The 12,206-nt window shown below is 50.1% G+C and overlaps 1 protein-coding gene across 15 annotated transcripts in view; it reads right to left on the reverse strand.

The window, feature by feature from the left end:
* Positions 1-6,945, reverse strand: part of LOC118661112 (ILK associated serine/threonine phosphatase) — a 31,759-nt gene extending 24,814 nt beyond the window's left edge. For 6 of the 15 annotated variants that reach the window (XM_036318686.1, XM_036318690.1, XM_036318682.1 and 3 more), the window contains exon 1: positions 6,791-6,943. In XM_036318686.1, the coding sequence (XP_036174579.1) occupies positions 6,791-6,839 (49 nt within the window). In that variant the 5' untranslated portion in view covers positions 6,840-6,943. Of the gene's footprint in view, positions 1-2,687; positions 3,880-6,046; positions 6,240-6,790 lie in introns of those variants that run through there. The other 9 variants (XR_004969144.1, XM_036318691.1, XM_036318693.1 and 6 more) reach the window with 7 other exon arrangements.
* Positions 6,946-12,206: the final 5,261 nt, after the last annotated feature.

Here is a 12,206-nt window from a genome sequence, read left to right on the forward strand (position 1 = left end):
TGGGGGCGCCAGACCAAGGTGGGGCACTGCTGGTCACTGTCATTGGGGTGAGCCTCTGGTGGTTACTGAAAATTCTCTGCTCCTGCGCCACAGTCCTGCCTGGTGCTTGCACCTGCTGCCGGTCCCAATCAGATCACTCAGCGCCATCAGCGGGTGCGAGCAGCAGCAACTGGCCCTGATCGCTCCTGAAGGCTTCTCCACCTTCCCCTGTTCTTGAGGGGCAATCAGGGCAGCAGCCGTGGCTTGCACCCGCTGACACCACTGGCCCCGCTCGTGTCCGCTGCTGGTACCGGCCCCAATTGCTCTGTGCTGTCAGCAGGTGTGAGTGGGACCAGTGCCATCAGTGTGTGGGAGTGTCAGTGTGTGGGAGCGGCGGGAGCGTGGCTGCCAGCAGACAGGGGACCGGGGCCATGGCGGGAGGGGCTGGGCGGGGCGTGCGGAGGGTGGGCCAAGACCCGCCCCAAGGCCCACTGCAGCCTTGTGGCCCACAGTTCCTTTCAAGGTGCACGAATTTGTGCACTGGGCCCCTAGTGTACAATAAAAAGATTAGTTTGCCTAACCAGTTTCTTTAAAAATATATTTTTATTGATTTTTTACAGAGGGGAAGGGAGAGGGACAGAGAGTTAGAAACATCGATGAAAGAGAGACATCAATCAGCTGCCTCCTGCACACGCCCCAATGGGGATGTGCCCGCAACCAAGGTCAAGGCACATGCCCTTGACCGGAATCGAACCTGGGACCCTTCAGTCCGCAGGCCGATGCTCTTATCCACTGAGCCAAACCAGTTAGGGCCTAACCAGTTTTTTATGCCTGAATTTTCTCTTCAACTACAAATGCAAAACATGTTTTCCAAACACGAGGTATTAGAAAAAGGCCCTACCTCTCCACCACATTCCTGGACCACAGTAACAGTTGAGTGTATAAGTTCCATTCTCCTTTATGCTCATGTACTTGAGTATGTTGAGCAAAGGACATCCTGGACATCACTCATTCACAGGGTCACCAGAAGTCGGAGCCAACTCAAGGGCATTTTAACACCCAGCACCCACACTTGTGTATGTGCATTTTAATTTTTAAAAGGTAGAAGTATTCTGTACACAATATTCTATGTTGTGTTGTTCACGTAAGCCATCAGGGCATGGTCCAGGCCAGCACACCTGGGTCAGTCATTCTTTCCAATAGCTTCACACTATTCTATAGGGGAAGTAGTGCCCAACACTTGTCAAATTCCCTTACTGACAGGCATGCAAGCTGATTGTTTTGGTTTTTTTTACATGACAAACAATGCCACAATAAATAACCTTTGACATAGATTCTTCATCTGCTAGAATGCTTAAGGTCTGAGTAGTTTAAATTTAACAGGTGCCAAAAGCTGTTCCAAAAAATACTGCGGTAACTTCCACTCCCAACATACTTCACGAAAATGTCCATTCCTTGATATCCTCACCACTATGCTGCCAATTCTTAAAACTGATGAGTGAAAAACATGGTACATCAGTGATCTGCTCCTTTCCTCCATGACTCAGGAAGCTGAGCACAGGACTGGTTCCTGTTTGTGGGCTACTCCCATTTCTTCTTCCATGACCTATCAGGATATAGCCTTTGATGATTTTTCTAATGGGTATCTGCCTTTTTCCTATATTTGTATGAGCCATTCACTTATTAGAGATAGTAAACTTCAGTAATATGCATTGTCGTATTTTGTCCTGCAGAAATTTTTATCTTTACATAGTTAAACCCATTTTAATTTTTATGACTAGAGTTTTTTCTTGCTTAACCCTGAAGTCTTACAATTAGTCTAAGTTATTTCTAGTATCTTAATATTTATTTTATATATAGATGTCCAATTTTAAAAGAAATATTTTGAAAATGGCCTGCCAAGCAAATATGTATTTAGTCCTTGACAGCTGGCAAAGTGTACTGGTGTAATAACCTTAAGTGAAAGAACTACTCTATAATACTAAAACTGAGTTATTGCCAAAGTAACTTTAAACCAGGACACCTTTAACTTGTTTGAAATATCAAACATAAGCTGTCAATATTTTTAAAAATGTTTTTATTGATTTTTAGAGAGAGAGATAAAGGGAGAGGGATATAGAAACATCATCAATCAGCTGCCTCCTGCATGCCCCCTACCAAGGATCAATTCCACAAACCTGCAACCCAGGCATGTGCCCTAATCAGGAATCAAACTGGTGATCTCTTGGTTCCTGGGTCAATGATCAACAGCTGAGAACACCAGCCCAGGAAAGCAGTCAATTTAAAAGACATCAAGTCAAAAAAAAAAAAAAAAAAAAAAAAAAAAGACATCAAGTCAGCACTTCTAGAACTATGATATAGCTGAGAAGTTATTTCTGTCTGATATCAACAAACATACTTCCTCTTTTGGTAAACTATACACACAACTTAGGTTTGAACTGTGCATGTCCACTTACACACAGATATTTTTAACTAACCCGCACAGGTCAAGAGTCACCTCTGCAGTTGGGAGTCCATATACACAGAGGGCAGGCTGTAGTCATATATGTAGTTACAGAAATTTCCATTGTGTGGGAGGTTGGTGCCCCTAACCTCTGTACTGTTTCAACTGTATGTGTGTAAACTTGATTGAGCAATCAAATCCGTAAATACTGGGACAAAAAAAAATACTAATTTAGCACAAAATCTGAAAAAATTTATAAGCACACCTTGCTTCACTGTGCTCCCCTTCATTGGGCTTCACAGGTATTACCTTTTTTTACCAACTGAAGACAAGACCCTCCACCTGCAAAAAGATTAGTGACTCACTTTATCGAGATGCTTTATTACAGTGGTCTGGATCTGAAACTTCAGTATCTCCGAGGTATGCCTATAATGTGTTCTTTCTATATTTTTTCAAACCATAATTAATTAAGAAGCTTAAAGGTGTGATGTTTAAAACAAAAATCATAGAACAAAATACACCTGATGTATCTGAGCAGTGTGATATTTCCTCCCATTGGACACTTAGAGTTTTCACAAAATCCAGTGAGGAGTGCATGTTTTCCCCTTTTAAATAGCTGTTAAAGTTAAGAGCTTACACACTACCTCTACTGAGCACGTGCTGCACCCTGCGCTAAGCCCTGTACAGGTAGTGCTCTCCTACCTGACTAACAGAGGCAGGAACAGCCACAGAAAGCAGGTAATAAGAACAGAGTTGGGATGTGAAACTAGTCAGATCACATGTCCTGAACAATCCTTGTTTCCTGCACAGCTCAGAAATTTGTGATCCCACACACCATGTGTGAGGGTCATGATGGTGCAGTTCAACCCATCCTTCCATCCACTTTATGATGCCAACATTATTTTCTGTTCACTTATTCCATTTTTAATTTTATCAGCCAATACTACAGATTTTCTGAAACAAAGTGTGGCACCTTGTTGGTTTAACTAACTGCCTGTCAAGAGAACTGTGATCCCAATACTGTCACTCACTTTTAGTACTTACCCCTCTCAGCTTCCCATCATCTACAAACATACACATCTTCTTTATTTATAAAGCTGTTTTAAAAAATACATACAGCCAAGCAGGGCCTGTGACTATGTCAGTGCCCTTCTGGAAGGCAGGGAGACTTCACTAATCCATTCCAGGGAAAGGGGTTTTGAACACCATGCATGCAGCCCCCTGGCTCCTCAACCAGAGTTGGAGATGCCCTCCCCCACTGTAGCTGGTCACAGGCTACCAACTTGTAAACAAACCAGTGTGGCACAGCTGGTTGAGCATCAATTGTCTCATGCACCAAAAGGTCACCAGTTTGATTTCCAGTCAGGGCACACGGCCAGGCAGGCTCTATCCCAAACATTGATGTTTCTCTCTCTCCCAAATCAATAAAAACAGCCCAGCGACATGGTTCAGTGGTTGAGCATCAGCCTATGAACCAGGAGGTCACGATTCAATTTCCAGTCAGGGTACATGCCCATGTCCGGGGTGCAAGCTCCATCCCCAGTTGGGGGCATGCAGGAGGCCGCTGATCAATGATTCTCTCTCATCACTGATGTTTCTCTCCTCCCTTCCTCTCTGAAATCAATAAAAATACATTTAAAAAATCAATAAAAACATATTTTAAAAAGTTGTTAGGATCTTCACCAGTATGTAAACTACAACATAGGGAATCTACCTATCTATATATCTATATATAAAACCCTAATATGCAAATAGACCAAACAGAGGAACAATCGAACAACCGGTCGCTATGAAGTGCTCTGACCACCAGGAGGCACGCACGGAATATGGCAGTCGTTGGCAGCAGCGGGATGGTGGAGCAGGTAAGCAGGGATGCCAGACCAAGGTGGGGCGCCGGTCCCGGTCACTGAGGTGAGCCTCTGGTGGTTTTTGAAAATTCTTTGCTCCCATATGCCACAGTCCCATCCGGTGCTTGCACCTACTGCCAGTGCCAGCCCCGCTTGCACCTGCTGCCGGCGCCCAGTCACCCCCTATCGCACCTGCTGCCAGTGCCACAGCCACTGCGTACACCCACTGCCAATGCCAGCCCCGCTCACACCTGCTGCCGGCCCTGATCACCCCTGATGGCTTCTCCACCTCCCCCTGCTCCCGAGGGGCGATTGGGGCAGCAGCCGCACTAGCACCTGCTGACGGCACTGGCCCTGTTCACAGCCGCTGCTGACGCCAGCCCCAATTGCTCTGTGCCATCAGCGGGTGTGAGCAGTGCCAGCGGGACCAGGGGCCACAGCAGGAGGGGCCGGGCGGGGGCGCAGAGGATGGATCGAGACCCGCCCCTGTGCCCACCGCAGCCTAGTGGCCCACAGTTCCTTTCAAGGTGCAAAAATTTGTGCACTGGGTCCCTCGTATATAAATAAAAGGCTAACATGCAAAGTGTCCCCTCAGGAGTTTGACCTGGAGACGTGGAGACCAGGAGTCCGATCACTCGCTATGACGTGCGCTGACCACCAGGGGGCGGCATGAAATGAAGGAAGGCCCCAGCCAGGCCTAGGGACTCTACCTGTGCACAAATTTCATGCACCAGGCCTCTAGTACAGTCAATAATATTGTAATAACTATGCTGTGCATTATGCCGGATGGGCAATAAACTTATGGGGGGATCATTTTCAAGTTACATAAATGTCTGATCACTATGTTGTACACCTGGAAACTAATATAATATTGTCAACTGTAACTGAAAATTTAAAAAAACCATTTTTTAAAAAGTTGTCTGGTTGTTGTATCATCTCAAGGATGCCTTCCTCTAAGCAGGCCCAAATTGATTTCAGGTAAAAAATTATATATATATATATATTTTTTTTTTTTTAAATGAAAAGCTTATAGGCACATCTGTGAATCTAAACTCTTCCCCAAACATAGTTAGATACACGTTATACTCCAACAACAAAGTAAAAATGACTGCATACACAAAGCCACAGTTTTTATGCACAACAGAAAACGAATGGCTTCTGTACCAGTGCAATGGTCCCTGGGGAAAAGCCTGGTGCCATTACAGGGAATAATGGCAGACAGAGACTGGCCAGGCTGTTCCCACGTGACAAGCCAGCATCCAGGCCACGTGAAGGACAGGAGCACCCCCGTTCCAGTGCCCCAAGTTGCAGTGCTCCTCCACACTGGTCTGCTCCGACTGGAGGGCTAGATGTTCCCCCTTTGCGCATATCGCTGCCTGCCTGGAATCTCTGCCAATCACAAGTCTACCCGTCTGTACTAGCAGAGGCCCAATTCCAGCACCGCTTTCCTTCCCACTCTGTCCTGCAACACTCAGCAGTTCCCACGGTCCTTAACTTTTGCCAGTTATCACTGCTATCGCTTGCATTCAGAACTAAGCTCTTAGAAAGCAAAGGCTGGCTCTTATTCACCCTCGTGTCCCCCGCAGTAGCAGTTCTGAACCCGCCTTCTCCGGACTCCGCCTGAGCAGGCACGGCAAAATCCCCTGGGGACTTTAACAGACTCAGGGCCCAGCCCCAGACTTTCCGATTTAGTGGGGATGAGCCTGGAAATCTGTATTTGTTTTTCAAGTGTTCCAGGTTTTCTGCCAACAAGTCGGGTTAGGAAGTAAGGTCTCACCTGCAAATGCAGCACGGAAACGTCAGCAGGATTTGTCCAATTAAAACGCGGACACACAGCAATAACCAAGGCACTGGTCTCCAACGGCTACTGCGTGAGGCTCAAACCCCAGCCTGCAGGAGCTCACCCCCGCGGTCAGGGGCGGGCGATGGGTGGACCTGGGCTGGTGCTCCTGACTCTGGGGAGAGGGAGACTTCCCGAGACCCGGGAAACTACTATCAACCGAAAAATCAGAGAAGCACAGAGGATGATTCTAAAACACGAAAGATAACGCTGACGATTCCTTCAATCTCTGGGGTCAAAACAAACCAAAACAAAACCCTGAACTTGTACACGCACGCGCGGAAAAACGTCGCTCCAGGGAAAAGCGATTCAGACCCAGGCCGAGGGCTGCGGGCTAGAGGCCCCTGACGCCGCGCCACGTGCGAAGGCGGAGGGACTCTGCACCGAGCGGACGCTGAGCTGCCCCAAGCTGGGCTGCCGGCGCGTGGGGGCCGCACACAAAGGCCGCGGGCCCCCCTCTCCCCTGCCCGGTCCGCGCCTCGAGCAGAGCCCTTTCTTCCTACGCAGCGAACATGGCGGAGCGCTCCGGGGCTGCAGTGCGCACGCTGGGGCCGGGCCGAGGCAAGCGCGCTTGCCCGCCCTCTCCTCCCGCCGACCACCTCAGGCGCCGCGGCCTCCAGGCCACCATCCGCCCGCCCGCCCGGCCGCTTCTCCTCGCCGGCAGGGCGGCCCCTCACTTACCAGCAGCCGGCGAGCGCTCCGGCTCCGGCAGGTCCCCGAACAGGTCCATGGCGGAGGCTGGTCGGCGGAGGCAGACACGCAGCCCGCAAGCAGCGGCGGCCTGCACACTCGGCGACGGCAGCGGCGGCGGCTGGGCGGTGGCAGCCAGGGCGCTGTCAATCACCCGAGGGCGGGCCCCGAACGCCACCAATTGGCGCGCGACGTGGCTTGGCCGCCCCAGAATCCTACGCGCGGGCGAAGCTGGGCGGTGAAGGAGTGGGGCCCGGCGCACGCGCACAGGACTCTAGGGCCGCGGCCCAGATGCTGAGGCCGCCATGTTTCCCGGGAGTCCCGGCCTCTCCTGCTGTGCTGTAGCCCGGGCATCCGTTCTAAAAAAGCCTGTCCAGAGAGAAATGTCTAAGCTCCAGGGCAACTATAGTGAGCCCTGATGTCTGGGAGGGCTCCATGGAGCTTTTCACGTGCGTCCGCCCCGTCACCCTCCCACTCCCACTGGGGGGCGGACGTCCGTTCCTAGATCATTCGTTGTAGAGCTGGAGAAACCGAGGCTGAAGGGAGTGGCCCTGTGCGTTAGGACTGAAACCCCCTAAGGTGCCAGAGGGACAGGAGGCATCCCCGCTCTGCCCACACCCTTCCGGCAGGTGCGGGGAGCGGGGCAGAAGGACGCGAGGTCCCAGGAAAGCAGCCTGTGCCCCGGGGGGCCTGGCGCGCACAGCCAGACCTCTCTGTTCTCCGCTGAGTGTGGACGGAAAGGGGCAGCCCACTACCCCTGTCCAGCCCCGGAGGACTGCGCGGGGGCCTCATAAACTCAGGCCTAAGTCACCACCCGGGGTGGCCTGAAAGCAAAACTTCCTAGGTGGGTATCTTCTTGACAAACGTCAATCTTGACCCCAACTGAGTCTGTCCACTGTCTTTCTGCATCGATGACAATGATAACACACCTTCGATGGCAATGATAATACCCCTTCGGGATTATATACCCGGGTAGTCCTTCTCCCCGACCCTCAGGGCGCAGTCTCCCACTGGAGATTGGTTCCCCACACATACCATCCCCGTGTGCTGAACATGTTGATGTGAACTCTCCCGTGCCCACCAAGGTACATGAAGTATGTGTCTCTCCATGTTACTTTTCATCCAATCTCAGAGTTTCCCCCTGCTTTGCCTTCTCCTGCCTCCCCCATCTACCACCAACGATGTCACTAGCTCCCCTCATGCTTCCTCCTTTGATTGTAATGTCTAAAACACAGACTGCAAAGCTGCCCTTACCCAGAGCATTATCTCAGTCCCGTGTAAGATTTCACTTCCGGGCATGTCCTCAAAAGTTGGCTCAAATTAAAGTTCTACGACTTTTCTAAGGGCTGGACGTTCTTTCACGGTCAGTGCCAGTTTGGGGCCAGACACTGGTTAGATGTTTTGCAAATGTTAATTTTATTTAACCTCTCAACAGCTTGTGAGGAGAGTAATGCTGCCTTTCTTAGGTCTGCAGGGGGTTCCCCTGGAGCAGCGGTTCTCAACCTGTGGGTCGCGACCCCTTTGGAGGTTGAACAACCCTTTCACAGGGGTCGCCTAAGACCATCGGAAAACACATATATAATTACATATTGTTTTTGTGATTAATCACTATGCTATAATTATGTTCAAATTGTAACAATGAAATTGGGGGTCACCACAACATGAGGAACTGTATTAAAGGGTCGCGGCATTAGGAAGGTTGAGAACCACTGCCCTGGAGTCCTCAGGTGAGATCCCATTAGCACTGGAGTAAAAAGTCTCTTATCAGGAATGGTTCCTATATCTACTAGCTAGAGTGGGAAAACCTCATAATACATGGGATATGTGTGTGTGTGTTTGCAGGAATGTGCCCAGGGCACATTGGAAATGCAAAGAAATTGTCGACTCTGAGCACACTTGGGCTAGACACCCCCAGAACCTCCTATGATACGTGGAGTTCAGGGCCCAGACTCTCCTCCTTGTGGGTTCTTGCCTCATGAAAATTAAAGAATAAAATTCGCCCTGACCGGTTTGGTTCAGTGGATAGAGTGTCGGCCTGCGGACTGAAGGGTCCCGGGTTCGATTCCAGTCAAGGGTTTCAGGCACATCCCCAGTTGGGGGTGTGAAGGAGGCAGCTGATCGATGTTTCTAACTCTCTATCCCTCTCCCTTCCTCTCTGTAAAAAATCAATAAAATATATATTTTTTAAAAAAGAATAAAATTCTCGGACTAAAAGAACTTGTTAGTAAAAGTGTGGAAATTTATTGGAAGCAAATACATATTCCCACATAGAGAGGGGTTCTCAAGGGGGTAACCAGCTAAGCCCCTTTGTCTAAAGTTTTAAAGGCTGTAAGTTCTTTATCTATGCTCCCTTCTAATTGGACCCCTTCCCCATTTATGATCCCTGTGCTTTCCTAATTGGTCATTCTGCAGAGTATCAGTTTCAAAGGTCAAAGCCCACATGGTGCCCCCCTTTTTCTCTCCCCCTCATCTTGCAACATTCCTGTATCTTCTGTAACATTTCTCTATCCTCTGTGAAAGTATGTCTTCCTCTTGTAACATTTCTCTATCCTCCTCTATCCTCTGTGAAATAAGGTAAGCATTCTGGTGTCTTGGAGCTACCTCTGTCCTTCACATATGCATTCCTCTCCCATGAACCCCCCTTTCCCTAAAACTGCCTGTCCTGTCTCTATAATTCCTTTCACTACCAGGGGCTTCGTTTAGGGTGGAAGGTGTAGCACAAAGGCATGGATGTGGGGGCTGCCATGCCTCTGTAAGGGACAGAGAGGAGCTAGTTAGGTGGGTGAGACAGTTAAGGTGGAATCATTTCATCAGTGTTTTAGCTCAACAGGGGAGCCATTTTTTGCAGTGAGAAAATCTCAGTGTTCCAAAAAGGCAGGGTGGGGTGCACCCTCTCCTGCTTCCACCCTGTTTGGTATCTGTAGTCATTTCACAGAATTACAGGCCCAGCTATTGTCACAGCAGAAAGAGCCCTAGAGGCGGTGTGCTCCGCCACCCCCCTTCACATTAGGCCCACTCTGAACTGTTTGCAGATTCAATTTACTGGCTCCTTTTTATCTAAATGTGCTGTGCCCCAGGGCATATTTTCCTAGAGCCTCCTCCATTTATTCTCTTCCAAAGTTATCTTTATGACTTCTTTGGCCTTAAATACAACTGTATTCTAATGACACATTTGTGCATATCTCTTTCATGACTCTTCTGGGAACTACCAACATCCCCACTTGGATGTCTAATAGGCACCTCAAATTAAATATGTGCCAACTACAACTCCTGCTCTCTCCCCCAAATCCCGTTCTCCCCAGCCTTTCTCAAATCACCATCCACTCAGGGGCTCCTGCCGAAACCTAGGCAACACCCTTGATTCCTGCCTTTGCCTCCTCCCAGACATCCAATTCAGTAGGCCTTGCCTGTTCACCTCAAAACCTCCACATCCCTTTCTGCCACCGTATTTCCTTACTATGCACGAGACTACCTCCTCTCTCTTAGGCTCTTGTCCTCCTACAGTTGATTTTCCAGAGAAAAAAAAGAGGGATATTTTGAAAACCTAACTCAGCCCATTGCCCTCCTCTACTTTAAGTCCTCCAATTGCTTTCCATTTACTTTGAGTAAAATCCAAACTCCTTGCCAAACCGGTTTGGCTCAGTGGATAGAGCATCGGCCTGCGGACTGAGGGGTCCTGGGTTCGATTCCGATCAAGGGCATGTACCTTGGTTGCGGGCACATCCCCAGTAGGGGGCGTGCAGGAGGCAGCTGATCGATCTCTCTCATCGATGTTTCTAACTCTCTATCCCTCTCTCTTATTCTCTGTAAAAAATCAATAAAATATATTTTAAAAAAAAATCCAAACTCCTTGCCATGTTTATGTGGCCCTCTATGATCTCACCTGTATAGGGATGTCCCACCTCCCACAGCCCATCCCTTGACTGTGGCCCAGTCCCCTGGTTCCTTGCGTTTCCTGTGAACAATACAAGTTTTACTTATGAATATACTTGACTTTCCGCAAATGATCTGACTTTTCACATTTTCTGAAATTTTGAACCATGAAAATAGATCTACCAGAAAACTATATTTCATTCACTTAAGACAGGGATTAGTTCACGGTTATTCACTTTTTATGTGTTCCCTCCTCGAGAAACTTGCCTGAAACAACCCTCTCCTTCCTCGACATCAGCCGCTGTTAGCCTTCGAACCTCTGGGGAGCTTTTACTACCGCGACGTGCAGACCGCGGTCGGTGGCTGGCTCGGGTCCGATAGGGGACCCATCCCAGGGGCCCTGGGCTGGAGCCAGCGCAGATGTGCGGATCCAGCTGCGGAGGACCGGTGCTGCGGGGCACTAGCCTTTATGGCTTCCTCTCCCGGTGGCTGGGATGTTGGAGAGAACACAGGCCATCCTGGTGGGGATGGGAGTAGGGGTGGACGCTGAACTCAGTTGACACCGCGGGACACCAGGACTCCAGCCCTCGGCGGAGGGGGCGCGGCTTTCGGACCGGGGAGGTTTCTGGGAATCGCAGTCCCGGCTTGGCCAGCAGCGGCCTCGGAGAAAGGGAAGTCGAAGGGTGGAAACTACATCTCCCAGGAGGCTCCGTGGCTCACCTCGGGCAGAATGGGAACAGAGGGGGCGCGCCCACAGAGAGGGGCGTGGCCAAAACTCTACAACATTCCCCGCCCCTGGAGTTCGGCACCCTCTTTCCGAAATCCCCCTGGCTTCCGCAATGCAGGCTCCGGGCTGTCCGCGGGCTGGTGCGCGCGCTGAGCGAGACTGGCCGGATCGCGCTGTCGGGTCCCTGGCAAATGCCAGAGCCTAGAGCAGAGCTGCAGAAGGGAGGTCAGGCGAGTCTTAAAGGCTTCGGCCAGGCGCTCCGCGTGGAAATGGCGAGGCGAGTTAGGTCTGCTGCTCAACTCGGGTTAAGGATGAAATGAGGGTGCCTGGGTTCGGTTGCTGGGAAAAATGACCCAGGTGGAACTAGGAATTCGAACTAGAGTCATGGATCTGATTGAGTGGAAATGGGATGACAGAAAAAGAAATAAATCGAGGGTGACATATTTTTTGCCTAATCAGTGGGGTGCCTGGAAGCGGTAACAAGTACAGTGACAGTGCGTTTGGGGGTGAGAATCACCCCTGGCTTGTGATGTCCACCAGACCTAAGTGGAGACATTGAGTACACAGGATGGAGGCAGGCCAAGGGTGGAGATGGGCTTTGGATGGAGGGCACACGGAGGAAACCAAATGGGCCACATGGGGTTTCCTGGGCAGGGGTGATGGGGAAGAGCTGGCACACAGCCTTGAATGTGTCTGCCCACATTTGGAGTCTGGCACGGGGGGGGGGGGGGGGGGGGGAGCATCTAATAAAGGACGAAGATGGCCAGTGAGTTTGGCTGACCTGGGGAGCGACGTTCTTGAGTTGGA

Source organism: Myotis myotis, unplaced genomic scaffold (assembly GCF_014108235.1).
Source record: "Myotis myotis isolate mMyoMyo1 unplaced genomic scaffold, mMyoMyo1.p scaffold_m19_p_8, whole genome shotgun sequence".
NCBI lineage: Eukaryota > Metazoa > Chordata > Mammalia > Chiroptera > Vespertilionidae > Myotis > Myotis myotis.